The 15,986-nt window shown below is 43.8% G+C and overlaps 1 protein-coding gene across 2 annotated transcripts in view; it reads left to right on the top strand.

Moving 5' to 3' along the window:
- Positions 1-15,986, top strand: part of LOC139277131 (neural cell adhesion molecule L1-like protein) — a 759,673-nt gene that overhangs the window by 314,493 nt on the left and 429,194 nt on the right. For both annotated transcript variants that reach the window (XM_070895152.1, XM_070895153.1), the window contains exons 14-15: positions 6,297-6,462; positions 7,216-7,340. In XM_070895152.1, coding sequence (XP_070751253.1) covers positions 6,297-6,462; positions 7,216-7,340 — 291 coding nt within the window. The remainder of the gene's footprint in view (positions 1-6,296; positions 6,463-7,215; positions 7,341-15,986) is intronic.

Raw genomic sequence — 15,986 nt, forward strand, 5'->3', positions numbered from 1 at the left:
AGTTTGTCTCTGATGAATCAATCTTGAGGCACTGTGTTTGATATTCTGTTCACTACAACTAAATAAATACTCAGAACCTAATTGAAATGTATTTTCTGTGCATTTTCAAGTTGAAGTTATCGAGAGGCAATGGGGACAGAAAAAATAATATGCAATTACTCGAGCCAATTCCTGTACTGCAACATTTAAAAGTGAATTAAAAAATAACAAAAATTCTTAGAATGCTTAACTAGATCAATAAGCTAGTATGTAATTTATATTAATATACAAGTGCTGCCCATATTCCGCTATTGTGTGGCAACAGCAGTCAGAGTTATTTCAGTGGGACATGTTCAAACCTCTTCCAATACGATACAACATGAAGGAAAAAATCAGGTAGTGTAGGTACAGCCCTCGCTATTTATCTCCCTCCCACACTGCACGGGCCACCGAGCCTGAATTGCGTAGGCTTGGTCATTTGCATGACCTGATTGCATCCCCAGTACAGGCACCTGTCCTGGTAGGCCTTATACTGGGAGATGCGAGTACAACTGGCTGCTGGCCTCAAGGCCTTTTTGGCTGCAGTTGGAGAACACCAGCCAGAAGGCCTCCAGCCCCAGAGATCTGTCAGTGATCTGGAAGAGAAATGTAGCACTTAACTTGTCTGGCTCTGATGCCCTGTTGCCAGGCCCACTCAGACCCTTTGATCTGAGGAGGCCCCCGGTGCGAGGCTGACTGCAAACTTCTTTGAGAGGGAAAGTGAGGCAACAGAACTCAAATGCCCCCCACATTGTCATGGCTACCCTGGCCTTGCACCAACCTAGAGCCAGCCTGGGGAGAGGCCCAGCAACGTCAGAGGTCTCTATTTGCTTCTCCTCTGTAACACGAGCTATGGAGAGGAATATTGGGGACACATCTGCAGAAAATACACACACTGTTTTATCACAATACAAATAAACTTGTGCTCAGAGTTATATGTAAGATTAAATAAGCATTTAAAGAGGGGAAAGTGGAGCGACAGAACTCACAATGCCCCCTCATTGTCATGGCTACCCTGTTATAGGCACAAACCTTCAGCAAGTTGTCTGGGGAGAAGACAGAGATCCCCAAGCAACACTTTTCCTCTCTCTAGACAATATAAGCAGTATGCTGGAAACCTATTTAATGTCAGATACAGTAAGCCAGATTTGAACAGAGAAATACAGTACCCTGTACTACAAACTTCTGTTACGGCAAAATATTAACTTTAACAGTTGTGGCAAAGGCAGCTATTCAAATCAAGTTTCACTGAAGGGCTTAAATTATACATTTTGTTCAATGCAGAAATATAAATGCTTAATTAATCTTACATATAACTCTAAGCACAAGTTTATTCCCTTTGTATTGCGTTAAAAAAAACACATGTATGCATATTGTGCCCTCAATATTCATCTCCATAGAATTTTTGGAACAATCAGGATTATCCCACTCGGAAAATATACTAAAAGTGTTCCCAATTGGGCACTGGAGTGAGTTTATATTTTGCAATGCACTTTTTCTCCCACTGGAACTCTTAATGCCTTTTAATGTATATTAATGACTTGAGTGAGGGCTCGCAACTTAGTCATGGTAACTTAACAGTGTAATGTGGATAAGTGTTAAGGTAATTCGTATGGAAGGAAGGAATTAAAAGAGGGATAAAAATACAGCACCTTGCAATGTCAAAACATCTGAAAATGCGTGACAGCATTACTTTTTGAAACACAGAGACTTATATGGTTTATTGTGGCATTCATTCCGCACCAGCAAGATCCAAGAGTTATAGTGACAAATCCATTAAAATGTCAGCCCAGCTCATTTGCAGTAAAAAGGCAAATGTGATACTGGGTTGTATTAGCAAAAGGATAAGATAAAATGAAAAATTACGTTGTCGCTGTTGTCTTGGCCAATCTGGGATACATTCCTTGGAACATTCCGAGTTACATTTGAGAGGATACAGAAGTGAGCAATGAAGGCAATTTCAGGTTTGAAGAAAGTTTAAGGAATTTCAGCTTGCAATTTTCACTATTGTTAAGGTGATGCAGAAATTATTCAAGATGATAAATGGTACAAATATTGTAGCAAGTTGAAAAGTACTAAGTTAGGAATTGAAGGTATGGAGGAACTTTGCCATTAAAAGGGGAATATATTTGTGGAACAAGGTACCAAAGATGGCACTCAAAGAGAACATAAGAACATAAGAATTAGGAACAGGAGTAGGCCATCTAGCCCCTTGAGCCTGCTCCGCCATTCAACAAGATCATGGCTGATCTGGCCGTGGACTCAGCTCCACTTACCCGCCCGCTCCCCGTAACCCTCAATTCCCTTATTGGTTAAAAATCTATCTATCTGTGACTTGAATATATTCAATGAGCTAGCCTCAACTGCTTCCTTGGGCAGAGAATTCCACAGATTCACAACCCTCTGGGAGAAGAAATTCCTTCTCAACTCGGTTTTAAATTGGCTCCCCCGTATTTTTAGGCTGTGCACCCTAGTTCTAGTCTCCCCTACCAGTGGAAACAACCTCTCTACCTCTATCTTGTCTAACCCTTTCATGATTTTAAATGTTTCTATAAGATCACCCCTCATCCTTCTGAACTCCAACGAGTAAAGACCCAGTCTACTCAATCTATCATCATAAGGTAACCCTCTCATCTCCGGAATCAGCCAAGTGAATCGTCTCTGTACCCCCTCCAAAGCCAGTATATCCTTCCTTAAGTAAGGTGACCAAAACTGCATGCAGTACTCCAGGTGCGGCCTTACAATTGCAGCAGGACCTCCCTGCTTTTGTACTCCATCCCTCTCGCAATGAAGGCCAACATTCCATTCGCCTTCCTGATTACCTGCTGCACCTGCAAACTAACTTTTTGGGATTCATGCATAAGGACCCCCAGGTCCCTCTGCACCGCAGCATGTTGTAATTTCTCCCCGTTCAAATAATATTCCCTTTTATTGTTTTTTTTCCCAAGGTGGATGACCTCACACTTTCCGACATTGTATTCCATCTGCCAAACCTTCGCCCATTTGCTTAACCTATCCAAACTCTTTGCAGCCTCTCTGTGTCCTCTACACAACCCACTTTCCCACTAATCTTAGTGTCATCTGCAAATTTTGTTACACTACATTCTGTCCCCTCTTCCAGGTCATCTATGTATATTGTAAACAGTTGTGGTCCCAGCACCGATCCCTATGGCACACCACTAACCACTAATTTCCAACCCGAAAAGGACCCATTTATCCCGACTCTCTGCTTTCTGTTCGCCAGCCAATTCTCTATCCATGCTAATACATTTCCTCTGACTCCGCGTACCTCTATCTTCTGCAGTAACCTTTTGTGTGGCACCTTATCGAATGCCTTTTGGAAATCTAAATACACCACATCCATCAGTACACCTCTATCCACCATGCTCGTTATATCCTCAAAGAATTCCAGTAAATTAGTTAAACATGATTTCCCCTTCATGAATCCATGCTGCGTCTGCTTGATTGCACTATTCCTATCTAGATGTCCCGCTATTTCTTCCTTAATGATAGTTTCAAGCATTTTCCCCAGATGTTAAACTAACCAGCCTATAGTTACCTGCCTTTTGTCTGCCCCCTTTTTTAAACAGAGGTGTTACATTAGCTGCTTTCCAATCCGTTGGTACCTCCCCAGAGTCCAGAGAATTTTGGTAGATTATAACGAATGCATCTGCTTTAACTTCCGCCATCTCTTTTAATACCCTGGGATGCATTTCATCAGGACCAGGGGACTTGTCTACCTTGAGTCCCATTAGCCTGTCCAGCACTACCCCCCTAGTGATAGTGATTGTCTCAAGGTCCTCCCTTCCCACATTCCCGTGACCAGCAAAAGAGGCAACAAATATTTGTTTCTGGAGAGCGGCAGCAAGTTGGGTAGGTGGAGGCTGATCTATCAAAAGGATGGACTCATTGGGTTTAATGGCCTTCTACTATTTATAAGCAATAATTGGTGTCTTTCATTCATCAATTTTCTTGCCATACCTCCTCTCTCTAAATTGCTGATTCCTTGCTGTGGTATAATTTCACAGGAACTGCCTGATAATGGGATGATTTTTCTTCAAGCTATCCACTTCGCACACTTGCATGCATGTGCATTTTGAATGAGTTCTTATAAACGGTTTTGTATTATAATACAATTACATCAGAAAGGGCATAACATGCATTCTTTGGCCTACAAGCACAGTTTGGCTCTGCACTACTTTATTTAATTTTAAAGTTGATTTTTATGTAGAAGTTGAATAGTTTGAGTCGGTCTCTCCTCACCAAAGTATTGAACTGGAGAAGCTTACATACATGGAAAAAAAATATCTTTTTAGCTATCTTTTGTTTTGAAAGTGTTTGCTTTTCTCAAAGGAGGCCAATTTCAAAAACATCTGGTTGGTGCATGCATCTGACTGACCTGTGTTCTTTGTCCTGGTTTCTAGCTCTGTGATTGGCAGGAACCTGGGGCAAAGTCCAAAATCAAGCAGCTCTGAAACCAACCTCCATTCATAATGGATGACACCAGGGATACATTTTTAACAAGTGGGCTTCTTCAGTACTTACTGACGCGAGAAAAAAATATTTTGTCAGAACTATAAGGCACCAGAGTTTTTACCAGCTAAAGCAAACGGGCTTGGAGTCAGTTCTTCTTCAAATTTTTATGTTTTTATAAATTATAGCACAATTAATGAGATGGATCCATTTAGATATTCCTTTCTCATGGATATTTCTTTGGTACCAGTTCCCAATGTATCTACGTTATATGTGAGAGCAGTGGTGTAGGCAGAAGCAGTGTTCAGACATCCGCTGAAATGTCTCTTTTAAAAAAAAATCAAACCACTCTTTTCAAAAGAATGTGATACAGAGCACTTCATAGAACACAGTAACAATGGATATTATTCCAGAGAGAGTCAGTTCCACAATTCGACTAATGCAAACGGATTAGTTGGGCTTGTGCTTTGAAATGTTGCCTGGGATGTTGCAGTGAATAGTAACAACGCGACTGATCAACTAGTGACACATAACTGGCATTTCGTACTTTAGAGTTTTAGTTCAACAATACTGTTTTTCTTTTCATTTGCTTTATTTGAATTGTTAGATCAACTAAAGAGGTTCTATTTGGAACTTATTTTGAAATTCCTGTTTGAAAATAGACCTTTTGAGGTTGTTTTCTTTCAGGTAAGCTCATATCGAAACACCATCTCCTCACTACCCCTGCCCCTCTGCCACCCCACCACCAAAAAAAGAGAAAATCTTGCCTGCACCACTGATTGGATATATTTAATAAAATTAACAGAAACATTGGAGTACCATGTATCATCACAACATTGGAGTTAACCACTATTCAGTGGTATATTACTTTGCCATTTAAATGCTGTTCCATTTGGTGAACAACAATAAGGCTGTTGGCTGATCAAACCGGTACTGAGCCACTCGATACTTAGTGCTCATTGCCAGCTGGCAGTTTTATATTCAGTTAATGGTATATCATTATTCTTCAGTATTACATTGTACATTATGGTTACTCTTGTGCATTGTAATTTGATTGCTGTTATGGTTCACAATCTTTAAAAAAAAATGTCAAAAACTGATACTGAATCAGATGATGATGTAATTTTCTGCACATTACAATGATTGTACCAGTCACAATACTTAGTATATATTGGCCCTGAATGCCACAGTATTCTGTTTAAAAATAAACACTTTAGTCAAGCTACGCGTGTCAATCAATTAAACCATGGATAAATCTAACTTTTCGGGTCTATGGGGTGTATAATACATTTCAGTTTTTTTAGATTAAGTGTCTGAATTGATGTCTCTTCATTTTGGAAAATTTCAGAGCCATTGTTCACCTGTTACAGCAGCAGCAATGTCTGCAGGCCTACTCTCCCTCTCGGCTGCACATTACGCATTGTCTTTCAAATGCTGATTGGGCTTCACTGTATTTCCAGCATTTTCTGTTTTTTATTATATTATTCTACACGCGTGCTCTTTCTCACACAAGAAACAACGCTATTTTATATTGTTTTCTGCACTGTGTCTTTGAACAATGGCGGTCTAATCAATCAGAAACAAAGCAAAGGAACAGGTAAGTCAGATCTAGAAAGTTGCTTCTTCAGGCACACATTTCACAGAGCGATTGACGACTTTAATTATAGCTACATATTGATCTAAATGTCCAAATGTTGTCATTGCTAACATTCATACATCTGAAATTATTCTCTTCAGTTTTATATATTTCTTACCGTTGTGGCAATAGTGCTAATAACATTTTCGGTCCTCTGTTACTCTTTCAGTTGCTACAGAAATAGTGATCCCTCCTGAGGATTTGATGATACAGAAGTCTACAATAGCACAGTTTAAATGTCATGCTGAATATGACTCGGCTTTCGAAAGTGACTTTGCGTTATCATGGAAAAAGGATGGAGACGAAATTTACAGTGACCAAACAGAGAATGACAGGTAATATTTTGTAAAATGGACAAGACGCACTCCATTTCAGTTAGCATTATTGCGAATGTCAATCTACCACCAACAACATCAGATAGAATAAAAGCTGTCAAACTAGCAGCTATGCATTTCTTAGGTCGACTGTCTTTCAATCTATATTGAAAGCTTATGTGTTACGAATTTTTTTATGTGTTTACATAAATTTAATGTTTGGCTTATGCACACAATTCATTTGCAGAAATTTTTTTCACATACTACAAGAAATCCATTTTTGTATGTTCCCTACTTTTAGTGAACAAAATGTGAATGTTAAGTCGAGAACACTCTTTTTTGCTAAAAATAGCAGAGCAGAATACACCTCTAAGTTTATACACGAGCTAAATTTTCAAAATTTGGCAAACTGCGACTTTATTCCCTGACTTGGTGCATTTTTCATAAAGGTACATCTGCTCTTTATTACTGGTTATTTTATCCCTTCCTCATTTCCCTGCAACGTAGCTCACAAGCCAACTGCAGGGATATGCGTGATTGTAATTTGATGATAACTCTCTTGTTATTCTGGTCTGCACATGCCAAGGTGTCATGACTCAGACCTGGAACTCAGTACAGAAGGAAATAAACGGAAACCTAGCTCTGTGCCTTTGTTCCTATGTTGCAATTCTAGCATTTTATGCCACTGCACCAGGAGTGCATTTGTGTGTTCTAAATTGTGTCATTAAACTTCAACTAAGTTGGTATATCATCTATAATTTTCTAATCTTTTAGAATAATAATGGATGATGATATCCTTCAAATTATTGATGTAAGTGAAGATGATGAAGGGACATACACCTGTGTAGCAAGAACCTCCTTAGACACTGTAACAGCAGAAGCAAAACTCACTATCATTGGTAAGTATTACTTAATAAATAATAGTGGTTGTGTTCTATGCATTTGTTAGGAGATCTTGCTGTAAGGTACCTGTTAGCTAAGTCTGACTGACCTAGATATTGAGCAGTGCAATCTGTCATGCATGATGAATTGTCAGTTCTGATTATTCTCAGACAATTTAAAGTGCTACAGATCGATTGTAATTTCAAATCAGAAGGTGCAGTGGTGTTTTACAAGAAGGTAAGACAAGAAGTGTTTTAAGATACAAATGAATAATTTTCATTCTTCAAAGTTGTAAGAGCAATGAGATTGACCTGCAATCAGTTGGTATGTGTTCGTGCTCACATCCAAGAGCTATTTTGCAATATTTTCCTGGACTCATTCACCCCCAAATAGCTGCCATTAATGACTTAATTTTCTCACCATAATTATGCCAGCTTTTAGCTTTGGGTATCATCCCTGTCCACTTTTTTCAGCACGATTGCAGTGATTTACTTGAAGTGCCATCTAAAGAAAATGTTTAGTTCAATGTAAATTCAAACAAGTTCTAGATTTTCCTCTTTAGTAGCTGTGCCATCGAAAGTGTGCTGGAGCAGAAATTTCACCCGTCTTGACAGTCACATGCTGGATGCCCGCCTCCACTGGTGAGGTGGCGGGGGGGCGGGGCCAGAAAATCTCTGCTGCTGAAGGAGCCTGTCACCTGAAACAGCTCAAAGAAGCCACACACCAGACCAGGAAGAAAACATCTGGGCTCTGCTTGATCTGAGACGAACTTCGTAGTTAGGCAATCTGAATGGATCACCGCATGATCAATTGCACTCTGTAGTTTTTAAAAGGCCCTAATAGTCCTGGCAGCAGTACACACCAGCAACACGCTAGCATTGCGAGCATCCAAAAATGCTTTGGCAGTAATGAGTGATACTGATGTACCATGTCACTATGTCATTACCGCCTCATTTGTTAACGTCCATCCTCTTTGGGCAGTATTTTCTGGTATCTGGTGGAAGTGATGTTGGAGGATCGCTATGGAACTAGAAATGAGCAGAGATCTTGTAGGTTGTGTCCCTGCTCAATTTTCGACCCCAGCCATCCAAGTTACATTAAAAACCAGCGTAACTCAACAGAACAGTCTTCGCAAGTATCTTCAAGAAGAGATAATAAGTACCCACTTAGCTCAAACTTGTTTACGATGATATCCCACTTGTATCGACAAGAAAGTGAAGTCCCAATCGCTTCTCTACATATTAATACCAAATACTTACCGTGTATGTCCTTGTTGGCATAAACTCTGGCATATTTAATTTGCTAATTGTTTTCCTCCCTAGTACAGTAGTAATAAAGGACTTATTTTATAATCACTTATATTGACAGGTCCTTATCATCACATGTAAATCTGCTGACTTGTCTTGCCTCCAATCATATTTATAATGTAGGCATGGCAGCCTTGTTGTTAATTGCACCCTTGTCAAAGTTTATTCCATCACGGGCCAAGTACTGGGGGTAACCAATGTAAAGACAGAGTTTTAACTCTTGTCACCACTAACATGACTGGAACAGATAAGTTATAGTTTCTAGCATTAAGAAAGTAAAAAAAAAACAGCATTTCTTTAAAAAAGTTAAATACCTAACAAATGTCCCAATATGTGTAATGTCCTGTTGTGTCAATAAACCGCTGTGTCAACAAAATTAGAATGATCCCCAGCATGGCGACTTAAGTGGGTAGGATTGTATAACGGATAGTGCTTTAGGCCAAGTGTGCATATTTATCTTCTACAGTCTGTGTGCTCTTAACAACACTGGTTATGTGACTAATAGAGGGGGGGAGGGGGGAGAGGGGAGGTTGGGGGATTGGAGGTAGATGGGACAGACAGAGGAGGGGAGGAAAGAGAGATAGAGAGGAGGGAGCGAAGAGGAGAGAGCAGAGGGAGAAGATGGAGGAATGAATAGGGACAGAGCAGAAGCCAAAGAACTGTGGGTTGCATGGCACCAATTGACAAAACGATGATTCATACAAGAAGGGAGCTAAAGATCAACAAACCGGTCAGAGGGTCGGAATAGAAGGAGGAAAGTGAAAAATACTGTTCAGTAGGAGCAAAGGTGCTGTTTTAATGCAGTAGCCAAGATTACGTACAACTCTCTTATTTATGTAGTGCCTTATCACCTCTGCTGTATATCTCGGCACTTCATGTCCAATGAATTACTTTGTGAAGTGCAGTCACTGTTGTTATGTACACAAATGTGGCAGCCGATTGTATATAACAAGGACAAATGTATATCCTTCTAAATCAGAGGTAAAAATGCTGGAAACTGAGCTGAATTGACACAGTGAAGCATAGACTGGGGAATCAGACCTGCAACCTGCCTGGCTTGTATGATTAACTTACTCACTGAATAACTGCACGGAGGCTCCAGGGAACCTGTTAACAATTGTTGATTGCTTCATAATTTTGGTTCACACTGTGGTGTAGTTGTACATTTTGTCTTTTTTGGCACTTAATTTGGTGAATCTACTGCTTAAGTTTTTAATATGGGGACAACTTCGAAAGCCTGTAAAGTGATTTAAATTGGTTACAATATTATGTTAATTAATTGTGCAGAACTATACTCCAGATGAGAAGACGAATGCTCATTCTATCAGTGAGCAGTGTGGGTGTTATGTGACACTCTTCAGGTTAATAAACCACTGTATTGGCTTGGATCAGATGGCTCCCAGAGACAAACGGCCTTCTAATACTTATCACCGAGTTCACACATGTTTAATGGACCAATCGGTGTTCCACACACCCACGGAACATCCCACAACAAGGAGCCATTCTGCAGAAAGGGGATGGGATGAAGGAGGAAGAATATTTGGTTAAAACAAGATTAACTGTTATATCCTATTGGGTAGAAGAGCTCTGATAATGTAACAACAAATACTGAAAGTAATACTCCAAAACGTTCCTCCATGAATCAGTCAGAATTGAAGAAATGCCATGTGATCCTGTTTCTGTGTGTTTGTGGACGATGTCTCATTGGTGGTCGTGCCATTCTGGTGTTGCTTTCATCATCATCATCATCATCATCATCACAGGCAGTCCCTCGAAATCGAGGAAGACTTGCTTCCACTCTAAAAGTGAGTTCTCAGGTGACTGAACAGTCCAATACAGAATTACAGTCTCTGTCACAGGTGGGACAGACAGTGGTTGAGGGAAGGGAGGGTGGGACTGGTTTGCCGCACGCTCCTTCTGCTGCCTGCGCTTGCTTTCTGCATGCTCTCAGCGATGAGACTCGAGGTGCTCAGCATCCTCCCGGATGCTCTTCCTCCACTTAGGGCGATCTTGGGCCAGGGACTCCCAGGTGTCGGTGGGGATGTTGCACTTTATCAGGGAGGCTTTGAGGGTGTCCTTGAAACGTTTCCTCTGCCCACCTGGGGCTCACTTGCCGTGTAGGAGTTCTGAATAGAGCGCTTGCTTTGGGAGTCTTGTGTCAGGCATGTGGACAATGTGGCCTGCCCAGCGGTGCTGGTCAAGTGTGGTCAGTGCTTCAATGCTGGGGATGTTGGCCTGAGCGACAACACTGATGCTGGTGCATCTGTCCTCCCAGGAGATTTGCAGAATCTTGTGGAGGCAGCGCTGATGGTACTTCTCCAGAGCTTTGAGGTGTCTGCTGCATATGGTCCACGTCTCTGAGCCATACAGGAGGGTCGGTATCACTGCTGCCCGATCGACCATAAGCTTGGTGCCAGGTTTGAAGTCCTGGTCTTCAAACACTCTCTTCCTCAGTCGACCGAAGGCTGCGCTGGTGCACTAGAAGCGGTGTTGGACCTCGTCGGCGATGTCTGCTTTGCTGTCGGACAACAGGGATGTTAACGGCTTGTGGTCCGTTTCTAACTCGAACCTTCTGCCAAAAAGGTACTGGTGCATCTTTTTCACCCTGTAGACACATGCGAGTACTTCTTTTTCAACCATCCCATGCCCCCTTTCTGCTTGAGAGAGCGACCTGGAGGCATAAGCCACAGGTTGGAGTTGGCCCTCATCATTACTCTGCTGCAACACGCACCCAACCCCATAGGACGATGCATCACATGTCAAAACCAATTTCTTACAGGGGTCGTACAGGGTCAATAACTTATTAGAACAAAGTAGGTTCCGTGCCCGATTGAAAGCCCATTCCTGACAGTCCCCCCAAAACCAACCACAACCCTTACTGAGGAGCACGTGTAGCGGCTCCAGCAATGTACTTAAGTTCGGCAGAAAGTTCCCAAAATAGTTCAATAGTCGCAGAAATGAACGCAACTCTGATGTGTTGCCGGGCCTGGGCGTGCGATGGATCGCCTCCGTTTTGGATTCGGTGGGCCGGATCCCGTCTGCGGCAACCCTCCTGCCCAAAAACTCAACCTCTGGGGCCAAAAACACACACTTAGACTTCTTTCTTCGCAGGCCTACCCAGTCCAGTCGGCGTAGCACCTCCTCCAGGTTGTGGAGGTGTTCCTCGGTGTCTCGACCCGTGATAAGGATGTCGTCCTGAAATACGATTGTTCCGGGGATGGATTTGAGCAGGCTTTCCATGTTCCTCTGAAAGATAGCGGCTGCTGAACGAATGCCAAATGGACACCTGTTGCAGACAAACAGCCCCTTGTGTGGTGATGGTGGTCAGTAGCTTGGATTCTTCGGCCAGTTCCTGGGTCATGTAGATCCAACTTGGTAAACAGTTTGCCACCTGCCAGCGTGGCAAAAAGATCCTCCGCTCTCGGAAGCGGGTATTGGTCCTGAAGGGACACTCGGTTGATGGTGGCCTTGTAGTCGCCACAGATCCTGAATGAGCCATCCATTTTTAGAACAGGGAAGATGGGGCTTGCCCAGTCGCTGAATTCAACGGGTGAAATTATGCCCTCTCTTAGCAACCTGTCCAACTCACTCTCAATTTTCTCCCGCATCACATACGGCACAACTCTGGCTTTGTGGTGCACTGGTATGGCGTCCGGGGTGATGCATAACCTTGCTTTGGTGCTTTGAAAGTCCCGACACCAGGTTGAAATAATGACTCAAACTTTCGTAGGACCTGTGGGCATGAACTTCGCTCCACAGATGAAATGGCGTGCACATCCCCCCATTTCCAGTTCGTCTCGGCAAGCCAGCTCCTCCCCAAAAGCGCGGGACCATTTCCCAAGACAATCCAGAGTGGCAGCCGGTTCTGAGATCCATTATGTGTGACCACCAACATTGCACTGCCTAGCACTGGGATGATCTCTTTGGTGTACGTCCGTAATTGCGTGTCAATGCGTTCTAGTTTAGGTCTGCTGGCTCTGAGTGGCCACAGTTTCTTGAATTGTTGGACATTCATAAGTGACTGGCTGGCTCCTGTGTCCAGCTCCATGCGTACCGGGAGGCCGTTTAACAGTACTCTCATCATCATAGATGGAGTTTTTGTGTATGAGCTGTGGATGTTTGCCACCTGGACCCGCTGAACTTCAGCATCCATTGCTGTGTACCAGGCTTACCCCTGCCTTGCAGACCCCTCTTGTGGTTCATCCACTTCGTAAACCAGCCTCGCTGCGGGCTTCCTGCACGTCCTGGCTAAATGTCCACTCAAGTTACAATTTCTGCAGATGAATTGTTGAAACCGGCAGGTCTTCGCAGCATGTTTGCCCCCACACCTCAAGCATGAGCTGAGATTGTTGTGAGCAAAAGAGCTGTTACCAGGCATTTCTCTCTGATTGTCTCTTTGATTACTCTTGAGCACTCTGTTTGTGGGTGTCAATGGTCCCATCCCGGGACGTATTGTCCCTTGTGATGGTCCGTTCAACCTGCCATTGTCTCTGTTGCGGACCCACCCTAGAGTCTGTTACTGCCTGGGTGGTGTCGAATTGCCCTTGCCTGCCTGTGGGGTTCTGAGTCGCGTTTACCATGTTAACTCCCTGCTCCATCGCCACGTTGGGAGCAGAATTGCGTGCGTATATGATCTTGGTTTTCTTCTCCCCCACCATGAAGGTTTGAGCCATCAACGCCGTCGCTTCCAAGGTCAAGTCCTTTGGTCTCAATTAGCTTCCTAAAAATCCCGGCATGACCAATGTCCTCAATGAAGAAATCCTGTAACATCTCCCCCTGCAGGTGTCTGTGAACTCACAGAGGCTGGACAAGCGCCGAAGGTCTGCAACAAAGTCCGGTATGCTCTGCCCTTCCCGACGTTAGTGCGTATAGAAACGGTGTTGGGCCATGTGTATACTACTCGCTGGTTTGAGGTGCTCACCAATCAGTTTGCTGAGCTCTTCGAAGGTCTCGTCTGCCGGTTTCTCGGGTGCGAGCAGGTCTTTCATCAGCGCGTACGCCTTAGGTCCACAGCTGATCAGTAGATGCGCCCTTCGCTTGTCAGCCGCTGCTGCTCCCAGCCAGTCCTTCGTGATAAAGCTCTGTTGGAGCCTCTCAACGAAATCGTCCCAGTCCTCACCAACACAGTACCGTTCTTCCATGCTACCGGTGGCCATTCTCTTGAGTCGTTGATTCCCGTTTCTCGTCACCAAATGTTGTGTCCTTACACACTACAACAAATCACATGAGGCACATACTGGAGACAAGGTCACTCTGTGACCTGAACCTTTATTCACAGGACCAAGAAGTGATGACCCTGCGTGGGACCTCCCTTTATATACCTGGATGACCAGGTGAGGAGTGTCTCCCACAAGTTCACCCCCTGTGGTCAAGGTGTGCATTTCTCAGGTGTATACAGTGTACAATGTTGTTACATAAAGGTTACAGTTATGTGAGGTTACAAACATGACAAAGATCATGTCCGTTGTGCCCCTTAATGGACGAAACCTGCACTGTGACTCTGGGAGGTGTTCCTGAGCCACAGGGAGAAGACGGCTGAGGAACGATGACTTTCCCAGTTGCTGATAACAGGGAGATTCTTCTGTAGTTGCCGCAGTCGGACTTGTTCTTTTTTGAAGATGGTCACGATTACGGCATCTCTGAGATATCCCAGCATGCTCTCCTCCTTCCAGATAAGAGAGATGAGGTCATGCATTTGTGCCAATAGTGCCTCTCCGCCATACTTTAGTGCCTCAGCAGGGATTCCATCTGCTCCCGATGCCTTGTTGTTCTGGAGCTGACGGATAGCCTTTTCTACCTGGTGCAGCGCTGGGGTTTTGCTGAGTTGGTGGCGGGTATCATGCTGCGGGATGGAGTCGAGGACACTCGAGTCAAAGGCAGAGTCTCGATTAAGGAGATCTTCAAAGTTCTCCTTCCAGCAGGCCCTGACTGCCTCGGTGTCCTTAATGAGTGTCTCCCTGTTCTTGGCCACCGGTGGGGTGGGGCCTTGGGTGCTTGGGCCATAGATGGACTTAACTGCGGTGAAGAATCCTCGTACGTCATGGCTGTCGGTCAGCTGCTGAATCTCCTGTGTGTTCTCCACCCACCATCTATTCTTTAGGTCGTGGGTTTTTTTGTTGGACCTCGGCCTTCAGCCGTCTGTAGAGCTGCTTTGCTGCTCCCGAGTTGGGTTGTTGCTTTAGGTTCAGAAATGCCCTGCGCTTGCGGTTAATCAGCTCCGGGATCTCCTGGTCATAAGAACATAAGAATTAGGAACAGGAGTAGGCCATCTAGCCCCTCGAGCCTGCTCCGCCATTCACTAAGATCATGGCTGATCATTCTCATCAAACCAGTCCTGGTGTTTCCTGGTTGAGTGACCGAGGATCTCTTCGCAGGCGCTGGTTATGGTGGCCTTGAGTGCAGACCAGGCCCTGTGGGCACTCTGCGTCTCGGGGTCATCGAGGGTCGCCAGGTTGGCAGTGAAGCGCTGGTTGCATAGGGCCTTCTTAACTGGGTCTTTGAGTGCTCTGGCGTTGATTTTTCTGCGGCATTGCTTCTGCTGCCGTCGCTGCTTTTGGGGCTACATTAATGTTGATGACGGAACGGATTAGCCGGTGGTCCGTCCAGCAGTCGCTGGCTCCTGTCATAGCGCGGGTGATGCGCACGTCTTTGCGGTTCCTCGCTCGTGCTGCTTTACGTGTATGAAAGATCCATGATTCACGAGCACTGCAGGTGCAAGAGACCGATGATCCTCTTTTGCTTGACTGAAAGGAGGTCTGCACCTTAACTGTCATAGGTGAAGTATTATCAGGCAGCTGACTTTCTAAGGTGGCCTTTAAATGAATTCTGGAGTGTTTTACTAGCTGTCAACCATCTTTATTATTGTTGTTATTTCTCCCTGGCTAGAATTATCACTCTACTGAGCAGTGAAATTATAAATTGCTGTTCAGTTCCCCAGAAAAATATCGAATAATACTGGGTTGCAGAGTGAAGCAAGCCCACTGTCCGTGAACTTCATTTGAACCCAGGTTGTGTTGTAGTTCAAAACTCACTCGAGGATGCCACGTAAACTGGAGTGTGTTAACAAGTCTGCACATACAGGGGTTCAGGTGATAACAAAAAATGACAAAAGTGAATCTCAAGTGGTTTATCAATGTCACCTGAGCCCTGAAGTGAATTATGTTCTTTTGATACATTCCATCCTGTGATATGTTGCAGCTCAGGGTTTTATTCTGCTTCCATAAAGATCCCTTATTGTTGGTATCTATTGTGATGAATATAATAGTAGCCAGCAGCTTCCACATTCAACAAATGGTTTAAACTAACGTCCGCCTGTACTAAAAGGATTTGAACTGCAATAATAAGTTTCATTTCACT

Source organism: Pristiophorus japonicus, chromosome 12, assembly GCF_044704955.1.
Source record: "Pristiophorus japonicus isolate sPriJap1 chromosome 12, sPriJap1.hap1, whole genome shotgun sequence".
NCBI lineage: Eukaryota > Metazoa > Chordata > Chondrichthyes > Pristiophoridae > Pristiophorus > Pristiophorus japonicus.